General features: G+C 39.4%; 2 protein-coding genes across 4 annotated transcripts in view; one reads left to right on the top strand and one right to left on the bottom strand.

The window, feature by feature from the left end:
• p4ha1a (prolyl 4-hydroxylase, alpha polypeptide I a) overlaps window positions 1-6,952 on the top strand; it is a 15,593-nt gene extending 8,641 nt beyond the window's left edge. For both annotated transcript variants that reach the window (XM_057358493.1, XM_057358492.1), the window contains exons 4-15: window positions 64-215; window positions 371-508; window positions 590-841; window positions 1,097-1,287; window positions 1,506-1,682; window positions 1,999-2,069; window positions 4,358-4,457; window positions 4,575-4,628; window positions 4,715-4,780; window positions 4,855-4,923; window positions 5,187-5,283; window positions 6,504-6,952. In XM_057358493.1, coding sequence (XP_057214476.1) covers window positions 64-215; window positions 371-508; window positions 590-841; window positions 1,097-1,287; window positions 1,506-1,682; window positions 1,999-2,069; window positions 4,358-4,457; window positions 4,575-4,628; window positions 4,715-4,780; window positions 4,855-4,923; window positions 5,187-5,283; window positions 6,504-6,583 — 1,447 coding nt within the window. In that variant the 3' untranslated portion in view covers window positions 6,584-6,952. The remainder of the gene's footprint in view (window positions 1-63; window positions 216-370; window positions 509-589; window positions 842-1,096; window positions 1,288-1,505; window positions 1,683-1,998; window positions 2,070-4,357; window positions 4,458-4,574; window positions 4,629-4,714; window positions 4,781-4,854; window positions 4,924-5,186; window positions 5,284-6,503) is intronic.
• On the bottom strand, window positions 6,677-15,848 carry arg1 (arginase 1). 2 transcript variants are annotated; one of them, XM_057358496.1, is made up of 8 exons: window positions 15,670-15,848; window positions 15,467-15,539; window positions 11,789-11,963; window positions 11,074-11,233; window positions 10,324-10,418; window positions 9,575-9,679; window positions 9,370-9,506; window positions 6,677-8,502 (listed from the first exon to the last, which is right to left on the bottom strand). In XM_057358496.1, the coding sequence occupies exons 1-8, from the start codon at window positions 15,784-15,786 to the stop codon at window positions 8,339-8,341; spliced, it is 1,026 nt and encodes a 341-aa protein (XP_057214479.1). In that variant the 5' UTR covers window positions 15,787-15,848; the 3' UTR covers window positions 6,677-8,338. The 2 variants fall into 2 exon arrangements, with proteins under 2 accessions (XP_057214479.1, XP_057214480.1); XM_057358497.1 differs by lacking the exon at window positions 9,575-9,679.

The raw sequence follows: 15,848 nt of genomic DNA, 5'->3' as shown, positions 1-15,848 counted from the left end.
CTGTAGAGAAGACACTATGCGTGTGCGCTCATGATCTCAGCAGTACTCTGTGTGTGTTGTCAGGTGGGCAGAGAAGCTGGATGCTCTGACAGCCACTGCCACACAGGACCCGGAGGGGTTTTTGGGTCACCCTGTCAATGCCTTTAAACTGATGAAGAGACTGAACACCGAGTGGGGTGAAGTGGAAGATCTGGTGCTCAAGGATATGTCTGATGGTCAGTCGACTCTATTACAATACCACTTGCTATTTAATCCTTGTGAATCATTTGATGTATTATTTACGGTTGAAGTGCCGTTCTAAACGCCTTTCTTTTAAAAACTAGGAACCGATATCTAGTAAGACGCATCTCTGAAAGAAATTCTCTTCTAGGCTTCATTTCAAACTTGACCATCCAGCGTCAGCATTTTCCTAACGATGAAGACCAGACGGGTGCCGGCAGAGCTCTCATCCGACTGCAGGACACTTATCAACTGGACACACAGACCATCTCCTCTGGAGATCTGCCTGGTGCGTGTGACGTACAGAAGAGTGTGCAAATGTAAATGCCAACAAGTAGATTTGTTCTTCAGTGTATGTGTGTTCTTGTAGGCGTCTCCACAGACTTGCCCTATAAGAGCACGCTGTCGGTCGAGGACTGTTATGAGCTGGGAAAAATATCCTACTCCGAAGCAGATTACTATCATACGGAGTTGTGGATGGCTCAGGCGCTCAAGCAGCTGGATGAAGGTGAAGATTCCAGCATTGACGTGGTGACTGTGCTGGATTATCTCAGTTACTCCGTCTACCAGCAGGGGGAGCTAGAGAGAGCTCTGGATAATACCGAGAGACTGCTCACTATCGGTTAGTTTCTTTCGCTAAAATCTCCTGTTCCAGGTGTTTACCAAAGCTCCAACGCTAAGTCAACCTGTCCCACAGCATTAGTACTTTGGATGTAAATGATACCTTATATTGTGAAGAACATTGAAAGTAGATGCTAAATTGAATAACATTTGGGAGGGATAACATTTGAGAGTGGTGGTCACATGTTAACCAAGTAGAGATGCAGTTTTACACCCAAATCAACTGCTAGATAACACATTCATCTCTGCTGCACAGACCCTGAGCACCAGCGAGCCCTTGGGAACCTGAAATATTTTGCATACCAGTTAGCCAAACAGAGGAAGACCGAGGAGCAGCGGAGCTCTGCGGAGGAGAGCGAGAAAGGGCAAGACAAGGAGTGGATGAAGCAGTATCTCCCTGAGAAGAGAAAATATGAGCGGCTGTGCAGAGGAGAAGGACTCAGGATGGTAAATATATCTGTGAAGAAGACCGGTAATTCTTGTAAGAGTTCCATTTATTTTAGTCTGTATTGTTGATTTTCTTTTACCATCTGACCCCCTTTATTAAAGCTTCAATCTTTTAAGAGCAGTATCAGACTGCTTTATAGCCATGCCATCAGCCAATTAGGAGGAATCGTTTTCTTTGTGAACGTTTGCTAATGCTGTTCCCGATCTCGCTTTTACAGACCCCTCGCAGACAACGGCGCCTGTTCTGCCGGTACCACGACAATAACAGACATCCGCTCTACGTGATCGGTCCGGTTAAACAGGAGGATGAATGGGATCGTCCGCGCATCGTCCGATACCACAACATTATAACCGAACAAGAAATGGAGAAGGTGAAGGAGCTGGCCAAACCAAGGGTGAGGTCACCTTTAAACATGCAAGTATGCGTCACCTTGAAGTCTGGTGCACACAAGTTAAATGGTACCGTGCACCGATGTGAACATACCAACCTAGTTATCGCTCCTCTTGAATTTATGTGCTCACTTTAAAGCATACGTTTGTGTTGAGAAAACTGATATTTACAGTATGTTTTTGCCCTGATAATAAACATTCGCTACGAGTGTAAGCAGGGGCTCACATTGGGTTTGTAGGTCAATTGTAAGCTCATATTAATGTTAAAGTAAACAGGAAGTCTAATTGTAACCGTGTGTTCTTGACCGGTTGGCTCTACAGCTGCGCCGAGCCACCATCTCCAACCCCGTTACCGGCTTTCTAGAGACCGCCCAGTATCGCATCAGTAAAAGGTAAGGCTCCTATTGGCTTGTGGCCATGCCTGCCAACCAGCTTCCCCTACTGCATGCTGGGAAAGCAACTTTAGCACGAGCGCAGACAAATGGGATATGGACGCAACTGAATTAAAGTCTGACTTCATGAAGACGTGAGTTAACAACAAATGACTCCAAACAATAACAGTCGAAACCGGATTGTTCTCATTGAATGACCTATGTTGCTTGACGGAAATGATTTCTAAATTCTTTTTTGAACATCGGAGTCTTCCGTAATGTTGCTGTTGCAGTGCAATACACCGCTTGACTCTTGTGACCTTTTAAAGTTTAGCAGATGATCCGAGATATCCCAGTTTGTTTTACCGTTCCTGGGAATGTTGCTCTCACCGCTTGTTTTTTCACGAGAGGAACGGAATCAGTCAAAACAGAGTTGCGTCTGTGACCCCTCAGATTTACAGGAATCGGTCACAAAATGTGGTTTGTTATTCAAATGAACGGACAAACACAATCTCCAGACTTTTACCTTCATTGAAGATCCGATCATAAGTTCACTATAAACAGCTCACTGTCCTTAATGAAGGGCTCAATTTGGAGATCTGACCCGAACTTAACCCCGCAAACTTGACTTAAAGTCCCAGTGAAATAAAAAATGACAATTCCTATTTTTCTTGAAATATTGCAGCGTTTATTCTATGTGGGTCCTTCTCTTTTTAAAATTCATGTGCCCTTATAATCTCCAGTTAAAATCAGAAAATGCACTTCCGTCCTGTAGTGACTATCTATCTTAAATAACGTGCGTTAGACGGCTTGGGCGGGGCATCTGTTAACTCCTCCCCTTCAACTGTCAGTCTGCTGCCAGTTCCATTTCAAAATGCAACAGCTGTTTTTATACGTCCAATCAAATCGCAGGGAGAAAACAAGCCACGGCCACAATATTTTGAAATTCCGTTTTACTCGGAAATGCGTCAAAATACAGAAGTAAACACGATCGCAACTTTAAAGCTAAGATATGATATGAATATGATGCGAGTTGCCTATTCCCACTTGCTGTTAGACATGAGTTACAATCATTCAATTATTAATCACCATGCATAAAAGTAAAACAATATTTCAATTGCATGAATTTGCATATTTATGTATAAGCATGTCCTGTCACATTCCACCAGGGGGCGCTAGGCTATACCACTGTTTAAGAAGCCCTGACATAAAATCCGTGTGTTCAAACTGCAATTTTATGTTTTAAACAGAGATTGCAAAAGTTACGGATAACAGCTTTAAAAACAGACAGCTGTTTACATCTTACTGTAGCATTGTGACCTGTACGAGTGGTTTATTCAGAAGTCCGTGGTCAGATACTTCAGCCTGCAAATGTCGGTCCAGAGGTGTTATCAGCTAACAGCAGCAGTTCAGCCCTGGCACATGCCGCCCGCCAGCCGTGCAGTTCAGGTCACCTGCTGGTGTAGTTCAGAATAAGCCGTGTCTCTGGGGTTTGATGATATTTCACACATTGCACATGCCAACAGCAAACTGTGATCCCTCCTTTCAACTGCCTCGTTCTATCTCCTCTCTCTGTGCTCGCTCTCTAGCTCAGGCGTGCCACCGTGCATGACCCTCAAACTGGCAAACTCACCACCGCCCAGTACAGAGTCTCCAAGAGGTGAGGGCTCAGAGGTGAAGAGCAAAGGTCAGGAGGCATGCACACCCATCCGGTTCCTCGTCCCCTCATTACCCAAAATTACCCCCCAGTGCGCATACCCTCTCAACGGGTTATCTGAGGAATTGATCTTGATTTTAAATAGTATGTTGGGCTGGATCGAGTCGAACAATAAATTCCATTTGGAACTTTTATTTATATCGTGCTTTGTGCAGTACGGGTGGTTTCAAAGCAGCTTACGGTTCATATCAGTGCTGTGATGCGATGATGTTTGATGCTGAAATGATACGTGGTCTTTCAGTCTGAAGGGAAAGCTCTCTGTCCCGTCTGAAAGATCATTCTGCACAGCTAACAGAGAGATGAAGACATTGCATGTGTGGAATAGACATGGGTCTACAGAGGGCTGTAGTGAAGAACCATTTCGTCCTCGTTCGTTCATGAAGCGCATGTTACCGGCTAATAATACAAAAATCACACACTAACTACCGCTTCATTTCATTGCTCTATATGAATTCTTCTGTACTGAGCAACTCACAACTTTTACAGTTTACAGCCTCCAAGGTTGTATTTGTTTTAGCAAGAGCGTGATGAAAACACATTTGAGTGATGAATACAGTGCCGTGTGATGGTTAATAGAAGTCTGTGCTCTCAGTGCCTGGTTAGCCGCCTACGAGCATCCGGTTGTGGATCGTATAAATCAACGCATAGAAGACATCACAGGACTCGATGTCAAGACGGCTGAGGAGCTGCAGGTGTGGAGTTCTGTTAAATTAATAACGCACGGGAGAGAACAATAGACCAACATAAGAGAAAAATTAAAGATGATGCGCATCTATCTTTCATTGGTCTGTGTTTTTCTTTTTTGTTAGGTGGCAAATTACGGTGTTGGAGGACAATATGAGCCCCATTTTGACTTTGGACGGGTAAATGAAACGTTCTTGGATGGTCCTCTTGATAAGCAGTGTGCGTGATGTAGTGTGTTGGGATTGAACATGCTTCTGTCCTCCAGAAAGATGAACCAGATGCTTTTAAAGAGTTGGGCACGGGGAATCGAATAGCTACCTGGCTGTTCTACGTGAGTATGTTTGGAAAACTGTATTATAAATGAATGAAACTGGCGTGATATTAAACTCCTGGGATTCATTGCAGATGAGTGATGTAGCAGCAGGGGGCGCCACCGTCTTCTCAGATGTTGGAGCCGCAGTAAAGCCAATGAAGGTGCTGTGGGTTTGTGGGTTTTGGGAAACTCCAGGTTGTGGGGATCAAAGAACAGAATTCCGGTTGTTTTATACCTTGTGGGGACGTCGTACTAAAGTGCTGTTATACATGTACAACCAGTGCTCTTGGAATACAGCAAGTCTAATCGAACTGCTACTATAGAAAACACGATCTAGATATTATTGCTATACATTTACTAGATAGGAATATGAGACAGTTGAGGCTTCAAGATTTGAGTCATTTTGGTTTGTTTCTGTGTTTAGGGTACGGCAGTATTCTGGTATAATCTCTTTCCCAGCGGAGATGGAGATTACAGTACACGACACGCAGCTTGCCCAGTACTGGTGGGCAATAAATGGGGTGAGTCGCATTCTGTCATGAAGATTATTACAGCGTTTATATTTATGTCCTGAATCGATGAGACTTCATTTTCTTGCTTTTAATGTTTTTACCAGTCATAAACAGGACGGCCTAAATTCAGCTTCAACTATCAACCCTGTTACCATCAACCATTACTTTTCTAAACTTTTAACAGTAACGTGAAATAACGTTGGTTACAAACTAGGGCTCGATCGATTAATCGTTTTTTAAAATGCGGTCGATTCAATATAGATTCTCAAAAGCTGTGAATCGATTTATTTTCTTTCATATTTTCTTTCATATTCATTAAGGTGAATGTGATTGCTACTACTATCCACTAGATGTCACTTTTCTTTTTTCAACGGGTGGATGTTACAACAGGGAGCATATTGTTCATTCTTTGCTTAATTAACATGGCGGAGCGGGTGTGCTTTTCTTTTGGGGCGATGGTTGGTACTAATTCATAGGACAGACTTGGAGGTTGAGTTTTTACTATTTTGTCTCGTATGTTTCGATTTTCTCTGTAAAAAAGGTCATGAATTCATTGCTACCAAGGTGCGGCGGAATAACCAGGTCAGGTGATGTCTGATTACTTGTTAATTTAGCAACTGTACTAAATAAAAACCTTTGCTGCTTTTAGTGCCTTTTTATAACAGTTTGCACTCTCTTTCCACGCAATTTTAAAGACCTCTAATTGGGTTTGTTTCATTTGCGCTCCAGTTTACGTGTTTCTCTTTTAAGGGCTCGAGTGGTGCTATGTTTTTCTCATTCATCTTTTTTGACTTCACAGCTTCTAATGTGTTCGAGAACATAGTGCCCATGTTGCTGGTCATGTCATCGAGCGATTCTGTATTTATTGGTATGGTTATTAAAGGAGTCAGATCTGGCTAGCTCTTTGCGAAACTATCTTTAGTAGTCGATAACGAGTTAAACGGTGTGTTTAGAGGTTAATATACAGGTTTGTGGCTCTTCATTTCATTTTATATTCACCATTGTAATGTGATATTTACTAATCTTTTTTAGAAATATCTATGGGAATTGTATTAAATCTATAATCATTGACTCAAATCGAATGGAATCGAGAGCTTGTGAATTCTATTACAAACTATATTTAGCATGAGCACATTTACACACGCTGGCTTTCTTTGTGTGATGTACAGTAACCTTTAAAATGTTACAGGAATTTACTCTTCTTGACCTTATATTTTTATTGCTGTTAGTTTCTAATAAATGGATCCACGAGAGAGGGCAGGAATTCAGAAGACCGTGTGGCCTGAAAGAGACTGATGGAACAAGATAAAAATCATAACCATCTTCCTCATGATGAACAGCCTATGAAAACACAGCACCCTCCCTTCTGTTCACAGCAACCCACGTGTGACCGTCACATTTCTTTTCTTTTTACAGAAGCGTACATGTGTATGTGTGTGCCAGTCTATGGGTTATGTTACCTCTGTTAGTGCCTTTTGTCATAGCGCAGCAGGGCTCCAAAGGATGACACTATTCCTGACAACACTCCATAACAGCTCTTTAGCTGTTGCACTGTATATTAACGCCGTCATATAAGAGCTGTTAGTACGACTAACAGCCAAACCGAAGTGAAACATGAAAAGTAAACGCACAGAATGAATGTTCACAGCTTCACAGAATAAACCTGATTTTTCCAAAGTGACTTTTTTACGTCATCCTTTCTCACAAACCTTTTCACTCCGATAAATCGAATGACTGACAATGTTAATACATTACACACCTACAAAAGTAGCACATGAAGTAGATTTGAAAAGCGATTTAATTCAGTGGCTTTAATGTCATTAGTTATTTAAATATATGATAGATAAAATGTCTTATTTATGCACACAATTTCAAATTCATTTGATTTCAAAAGGCTGTAGTTGACAAAAACAAAAAAGGAGCATCGGAGGTTTCCAGCATAGACGGATCTAGTGAAGATAAATAATTGATTATAATTTTTTTGGCATCAGACGGTGGAAAAACTGCATATAAAATCATTTCAACAATTTAGCCAAGTGACACTACATTTTGAAGTTGTTACGGTTAAACGTTATTGCTCACAGATAGCTCAGGAGATTTGACGGTGTTTATAGTTATGTTTCATTTCAGTTATACGTCTTCGATGTTTTTGCTAAAATGAAATGAGAGAAGAAACAAATGAGACCGTTGTTAAAATACATTTGGAGTATGGAGCTGTAAAACGAATGCACGTGGTCTGGTACACAGTCATATTCATATTCATGTGGAGTTCTCCATATGCGTTTTATGGTATTATTGATGAATTGATCGATAATGTTAATCAATATTTCTGAATACAAACCCAGATCTCATGGCCTGCATTGTCTTGTGTCACGGTCAGCTGTACAGTATTGATTCACAGGTGGCATATAAGACGATCAGGATATGACGGGTGTTTACAGTGAATTTGCATGTGTGCAGGACAAATCCACAGCTCAGCGCTGAGATTATCTTCTGACCAGAGCATGAATGCTGACCGTAGAGCTCTTGGCTTTTTTCCCATAAATCCTCACCTGACCTCACCTCTCTCTCTCTCAGTCCTGTCGTTCTGGCCGTCTCACAGGACTGTTACACTGGGACGTTTGTGTCAGGACAGATAAAGCGATATTCAAAGCCAAAGGTACAGCATGTGTTGTTGAGTCCTCCATATCTAAACACGACAATGATCCAATAATATACCACCGAGTACACCACAAGGTCAATGTTAGGATCACATGGCCCTCAAATATTGCGTAAAGTATAAACCATTGCCACCTGATACTGACCCCATACAAGCTTCATGCTTCTGTAAACCGATCGGGTGTCATAGCAGAGGAAGAACCTGATTATTTTAAGCAGCTCTTTGCTTTCTGCATTTTGTGTTTATCTTTGGAATCAATGTTTTCTACAGAAAAAGAATCGACGCCATGTTGACTACTCTGCTGAACCTTTGTTTTGTATGGCCCTTAAAATTTAAAATGTTACTTTATCACTTAGTATAAACGCTTTTAGCAATTACAATAAACCAAAACGCAAAGCTTTTGATTTATGGATTGGGCATTTTGTAATCTGGTTTATGAGACCCCTCACGGACGCGTCCGAAGCAGGCCAGCAGCAGGTCGACAGCAGCCGTTACTGTTGACTTGATCTCATCCTCTGTTCTGCCTTGCTTTGGGTTCACCTCCACCATATCTACAGCAGACAGCAGCCCTGGAGAACAGTGACAGAACGGAGGACACGGTTACAGTTAAAGCTGCAATCTGAAACATTGGGTCAAAAAGAAAAGCAGATATCGAGCAATAAAATAAAAAATCTGTTTCCCTTTACCATAACCTGATTCACAGCAGCAAGCCTATAATAATGATTTATCAGTTGAGCTGTTGGGTTAGATTTAGCAGGAATATCATTTGTTAACACAGGTAAAGATGTAAAGTAACTTGCAATTTTATGTTTTCAAAAGAGAGGGCGATAGAGAGGCAAAATGACAGATTTTAAATGGCATTTTTAAAGGGACAGTTCACCCCAAAATGAAAATTCTGTCATTATTTACTCGCCCTCATGTCATTTCAAACCAGTATGGCTCTGTTTCTTCTGGAGAACACAAAAGAAGATATTTTGAAGAATGTTGGTAACCAAAAAGCATTGGTCCGTATTGACTGCTATTGTATGGACAAAAAACCAATGCAAGTCAATGGGGACCAATGCTTTTTGGTTACCAACATTCTTCAAAATATCTTCTTTTGTGTGCTGCAGAAGAAACAGAGCCATACTGGTTTGAAATGACATGAGGGTGAGTAAATAATGACAGAATTTTCATTTTGGGGTGAACTGTCCCTTTAAGGGTAGATGTGTATTGAACAGCCATCTAAAGGCAATGGAATATTATCAGTAAGGATTGTTGCAATTAAACTTGCTGATCGAGCGAAAAAATATAAAATAAACGATATGGATTTTTCAACAGGCAATGCAGCACCTGATGGCCAATGTATTATATATTATAAATATGACGTTGCTTACATGAAAAGAGTGCCTAATATTTTCTAAACATATTCACAATATTAAAAAACATATTCTCACCTGTTTGACAGGTGTGTTCAGTGATATAAATCCCCTCTCTATAGGTCAGACCTCCAGCTATAGGTGTTCCTGTTGCAGGTGATACTGAAGGGTCCAGTGCATCAATGTCGAAACTCAGGTGGATGGGTTTTTTCACTCTAAACCATAAAAGAGTTGACATGTTTTTGGTGGATATATTTTGAATCTGACTGTTTTGCAGTCTTACTTTGAAAACATGTGCTCGCATGTCTGCTCCATGACTTTCGCTATTCCAAGCCGATCAACATCTGTCATGGAGAAGGTTTTGATGCCCAGATACTGCAGGATATAACTGGCGTATGAACATGATGAAAAGATTACGAATCAGTGAAATAATCTTTTTTAACAATCATTATCAAACCATCTGTTTTAAAGGGGTCATATGGCGAAAATACGTGTTTTTCTGTGTCTTTGGTGTGTTATAAGTTGCCCATGCATGTATTAGACACGTAAAATTACACAAATGAAAGTGTGGGAACAAAAGATGCATTCTATGTAAAAGACCTGTCTGAAACGCCTCGTGTAACCACACCCCCACAAATCTACGTCAGTTGGTGGTCTGAGTTGACTGAGACCGCCCAAATGTATACGCAAGTAAGGTGGGCGTACCTGTCAGTACAACTGAAGAGGAACCTGATGTTCCAAATATGGTCAGAGGCGTTACATTTCTGTCCAATCATTACGCACTGGTTAACTGGCCAATCATAGCACACTTTGCTTTTCAGAGCCATGATCTTTGTAAAAAACCTGCACGTTTCAGAGAGGCGGAGCAAAGAGGAGATACAAACATGCACGGTATGTGGAAAATACAACGTTTATGAACCTTAAATCCTGTAGACACATTGCATTACGTCTAAAACAAACCATAATATTCCTTTTAGCCGTGTCATATGACCCCTTTAACAATCCTAATAGTGATGCAGTCCACATGCTTACTGTTCTTCTGGATCTACATCCCGAAGTCCAATGTACACAATGTCTTTAGCTGCTATACAGGGCTGTATCCATGAGAAATGTGGAAGTATGGGAATCTGAGAAGCATAAGACAAACATACTTATAATAATAATGAATTATAAGACATTTATTTGTATGGCACTTTTCATACATGATGGAGTGCTTCACAAGATAAAGTGAGCATAAAACTGTTTGACACAATAATAATAAATAATAGTCAAAAACCTTTTTAAAGAGATTTCCAAAGGTAAATTTAAAAGAAAACTTTGACAGTATGATTTTAATCAATGTCAATAGGCCTACTCGTTCTAGAATGCTCAAACATACGGAAGTAAATCTGAAACCTAAAGCATCTTCAATATTTCTTTTTTTTTTAATTCGATGTATTACACAAGTCAGAAAGCTTTACAAAGACTACTGCAGTGTGCAAGCCAGAGATGTTAATGGAACTCCAAAAATTGGTTTAAACAGACGCCAGTAAAACTCATCAGGGAAAGCCCACCTCCTCGTGCTGACACATATTGCAACACATTTCAAAACGCAATTCAGTTTCCCTCGGTAAAGAGTACAAACGGTGGAAATGAGTTTTTAATCACATCTGCGTTAAGTACAGATGCTGAAACACCAGCTGTGGTCGGAACGTTACGGCTCTTCTGTAAGAGTTTGACAGTGATGAAATTCACCGCAACTGTACAACATATTACACTGAATAACGCAAGATTCTCAGTCACCTTAGAGTGCAGTTCATGAATGAGGTAAGACAGCGGCTGGCCGTGAATGTTTCCGGTAGGTGTGGTCAAAGGTGTGTTGATGTCCGCATGTGCGTCCACCCATAAAATACTCAGCTCATTTCTCCATGCCGCGTGACCAGAGATCGAGCCGATTGCTAAGCTGGAAGAACCAGATGAAAATGTTCCTCGAATTATATTTTCTGTGAATCCTACAGACTAGACTACTATCCCTGATAGCACACATACATCTGGTTTACGTCTATTTGACGTCTGCATTTACATCTGCAAGACATCTACAATACATCGTTTGCTCATCTGCAATACGTCTCGGAGATATCTGCTGTCAGACGTCATATAGACATCTAGAAGATGTCTGTAAGATGTTTATGATTTAGAATGGATGTACAACAGCTCTTTCTAAGATGTTTAGCAGATGTTTTTAAGCAGCAGATCTCCAGATCTTTAGCAGACGTATTACAGACGTTCAGACGTCTCCGAGACATATTGCAGATGAGCAAACTATGTATTGTAGATGTCTTGCAGATGTAAATGCAGACCTCAAATAGACGTAAACCAGATGGATTGTGCTATCTGGGATATATTTGAATCATTCATTTGTGTCTTTTTTGAGCCTAAACCATCAAGGCGACTATATGCGCGAGGTTTTTGTAAGGACGAGGGCAGCTCAAGTCGTTTGGAACAACAGAGGTGTCACCTGTGATCTCCTCCCAGCATCACGCATGTGTTGCCATCACTCTTGACTTTATGCACAGCGCCTGCAAGCAGCTCATTGGCACGGCCGACCGCTCTCGGCATCTTCACCCTGCCGACAGGTTCATCGTCGGGAATGTCTTCAAATGTCAGATTTCCATAATCCTTCACTATACAACCTGGAGAGAGCCGGAGGGCCTGAAATGAGTGAACTTTTAAAGACAAAAACACATCCACTGGTGAAAGTCTAGATTCAAATGGCCTTTAATGAGTCATCCAATGAAGGAATACTGTAGAATATACTGAAGAAACAGCTAAAACTCTGGAATGAATATCTAAATACATGACTTATTTTAGACAGTCTGTAACTTATGTGATGAGATGTATGAGCCGATTGTATTGTGAGAGGACATTTAGTGCCGTGTTGCTTTCCTAAATTATCTACTACATACTAGGGATGTAATGATTACCGGTTTTATGATAAACCACGATAAAAACGTCCGATGGTTTACTAATGGTAAATACTGTCCAGCGTCAGCCAAAGTTAGCAACAGTGTAACAGAGGCATTATGAAACGCGGGTTTTGTCAGGAGTGCAAAATAAACAAGCAAAATAATGGTTTTGATACGAGACATACAGTACATAGTCATCCTCGTCTGCTCCCGTTTAATTGCGATCACAGGGCTTTTAGTCCAAAATGTGCATATTGGGGGAACTTTAGGTACAATGAAACACTTTTACTTCATATTTCTTTAGACAGAATGGTGATTTTGAAGCTCCGTTCAACTCCATCTGTTTCTTTGGCATTCACTCTTATGACTGCAGGTGTCTCCTGGGTCCTAAAGTACACCCATTACTCAGGACACATGCATTTGTGTTGCGTTTAAATGAATGTCTGATTTACCTACTTCAGGTTGTGTTCAACCCGAACATGAGAAACCTTTACCTAATGACCCCATTGTGCCCGAATAAATATCAATGTTATTTATTTGATTTGATTATGTCAAGTCACATCAATATAAAACTTGGTATCAGTACTTTTTGGATATTTCCAGCACGTTGTAAAAAAAATCACAATAATACGGATAACCGTGATAATTGTAACCACTATAACCGTGACGTGAAATTTCAATACCGTTACATCTCTACTACATACTAAAAACATGAAAGGGTTAATTGTACAAAGATGTAATTACCTTTTAGCCTATTTTAAAGTCTCCGTGAACCGGAAGTTGCAATTGTTTTTACTTCCGAATTTTGACGCATTTCCGAGTAAAATTGAATTTTGAATTAGAAAAGCAGTGGGCGTGGTTTTTTCTGTGATTTGATTGGATGTATCAAACAGCCGTTGCATTTCGAAATGGAACTGGCAGCAGACTGACAGTTGAAGGGGAGGAGTTAACGGATGCTCCACCCAAGCAGTCTAACATACATCATTTAAGATGGATAGTCATTACAGGAAGGAAGTGCATTTTCAGATTTTAACTAAAGATTATGAGGACACATGAATTTTAAAAAGAGAATGACCCACATTGATGAACTATTTACAATAAACACTGCAATATTTCATGAAAAAATAAGCATTGTAAATTTTTATTTCACTGGGACTTTAAGGAATGTTGACGGTGCTCTTTTTATTTATACAATTGAAGTGAATGTGGACTGGGACTGTTAAGGACAATAACCTAGTTTTAGAAACTAAATGAAAGAGAACACTGCACACAAAGATTAAAGACAGAAAATAAAATATTAAAAGACATACTCCTGATCAGGTTTACAATGAACATTTCAGACATTTACCCAAGTTCTCTTTTTGTTTTACAATATCAACTGAAGTTATGTAGTAACACCATTCAACATCGCTGGGTTTGTTCATCTGTAATGCAAACACGCTTCACTCTTATTTAGTAACAGAAATCTGTTACTCATGTACAATACAAACAGAGGGGGTGGGGCTGGGTCAGTGTTGTTGCTCCAATTAGATTGTGCTTTCAATAGTAAATAAATAAAAGAAGACATTGGCAGTCAGACAGATACAAAAGAAGCAATAGATTTAGGTCTCGCTTAAAGGTTTTAAAGCAATTTTTGTGTGTTTTTAAAGCAAAGTTAGTCAGGTAGCCTATTTCAGGATTGTGACATTTATAACTGTACATATTCCTCATGAACGGTCCGGACACATGAAAATTAAACTATTCAAGTAACTATTTTATGTGCTATGAAGAGTCATCCCTTCTCCATTTGTTGGGTTTTATTCCTTTTGGTTTGTGCATGTTAATTCAAAGAAATCCTAGAAAGTGTGAACTTATGTCCATTTTTTGTGATGTTAAAACACGTTTTCCACCCTTTTTTAAATAGAAAACTTGCGTATAGACTGATATTCTTCTGATGTTTAAAATCTATCAACAAGTGTTTAGTAAAATATAAACATGGTTCAGTATATTGTTAACAAATACACTCTCTGAGCGTTTATGTCACATCCATAATGCTGGAATGGCCCACAGAGCATCCTAATGCAAGTGCTGAACAATGGATCGTTGGTACATAAAATGAGTCCTGTTTAGCATCAACAAAGTTCTGTATAAGTCTGTATTGCGTATGTTTCACAAATATTTTAATAACAAGTTTAATTCCAGTTCGAGTATTCATGTGGTGTGTCAAACGACTGTAAAACAACAAATCTTCCATGTAGTTTCTTAACTAATATAAACTCATAAAGCCTTTAAAGCAATTAAAAATTATAATTATCGATAAGAATGAAACTAATTTTGTCTAAAATAGTTAGAAATAAAGTGTCGTGTACCACTGGTTAACATTCTGTAATACTCAGTGTTGGGTAAGTTACTCTCAAAAAGTAATTAATTACTAGTTACTAATTACATATTCATTAGTGTAATTAGATTACTGTACAAATTACTCTCTCCAATAAGTATTTATTTACTTATTACTTATTACTTTCTATATCCTACATCAACCTTGATTAGTTTAGTGATTCAAGGATAGTCATGAAATGGCTCTTTTAATTCATTCAAATAAATAATATTAAACTACATAAAGTACTCTTATTAACTGACCAAAGTATTACAAATGTGAGAATTATACATTAAAGCACGCATTTTAAAGTTAGACTTTGAATTTTGATGTCAATTCCACTATTGCACACACATATATTAACACAAAGTATTTAGTTTAATTACATCAAAAGTAACTAATTAAATTACAGAAAAAACAAGAGTAATCCCTTACTTTACTTTTTAAAGGGAAAGCAATTAAATTACAGTAACTAATTACTAAGTAACTAGTTACACCCAACACTGGTAATACTTATACATTACATCTAAATTAGTTTCGAATGATATGCAAAATAAAATATATATTTTAGTAACTACACTGTTGTATATGAAGCATTCTGTAATATAGTGAATTAATAACTGTAGTAAATACTGTCATATTTATTATAGTATAACACTATAGTGGAATTGAACAATATTACAGTAAATAGCCTACTTTAGTACACTACAGTATTTTTTATGTGGTAAGAGATTGTAGATTCAAGATTGCTGCGGTTTGTCCCCGGATAAACAATATGTTCATAGGACACTGAATGGATTTGAGAGCTAGTTAAGATGAGTGATGTACAGTAGGGTAGTAATGAGTGTGAGGTGTAGTGGTGCAGTAACGGTACCTTGCCCTTTAAGCTTCTGCACCAATCCTGCGGCTCGGATCAGATCTGGTCCTCTCTGCACACCATCCCTCCTCTGCAGTCAATGACACGCGCATTACACAGAGCACTACTGCATATAATAGCATCATTACATACACTATTACAATTCTTTTAAACCTGAAGGTTTTTGTAAAGCAGACGACGAACGAGGCGTAATATCTCACCTGTCCTTTAGAGAAAGGTGCGCCGATTATTCCCACACAGTGATGATGATGATGATGATTTCGTGTGAATATATAAAAAGCGGATCGTAATCGGCTGAAACTCTGATTCACCGCCATGATTCACGCGGCAGTGCAGAATAACTCGCGCGCGTCTCTGACATTAAAGCAGATTACAGGAG

This window comes from Triplophysa rosa, linkage group LG18, assembly GCF_024868665.1.
Source record: "Triplophysa rosa linkage group LG18, Trosa_1v2, whole genome shotgun sequence".
Taxonomy (NCBI): Eukaryota; Metazoa; Chordata; class Actinopteri; order Cypriniformes; family Nemacheilidae; genus Triplophysa; species Triplophysa rosa.
This window is presented reverse-complemented; position numbering and strand designations above follow the sequence as displayed.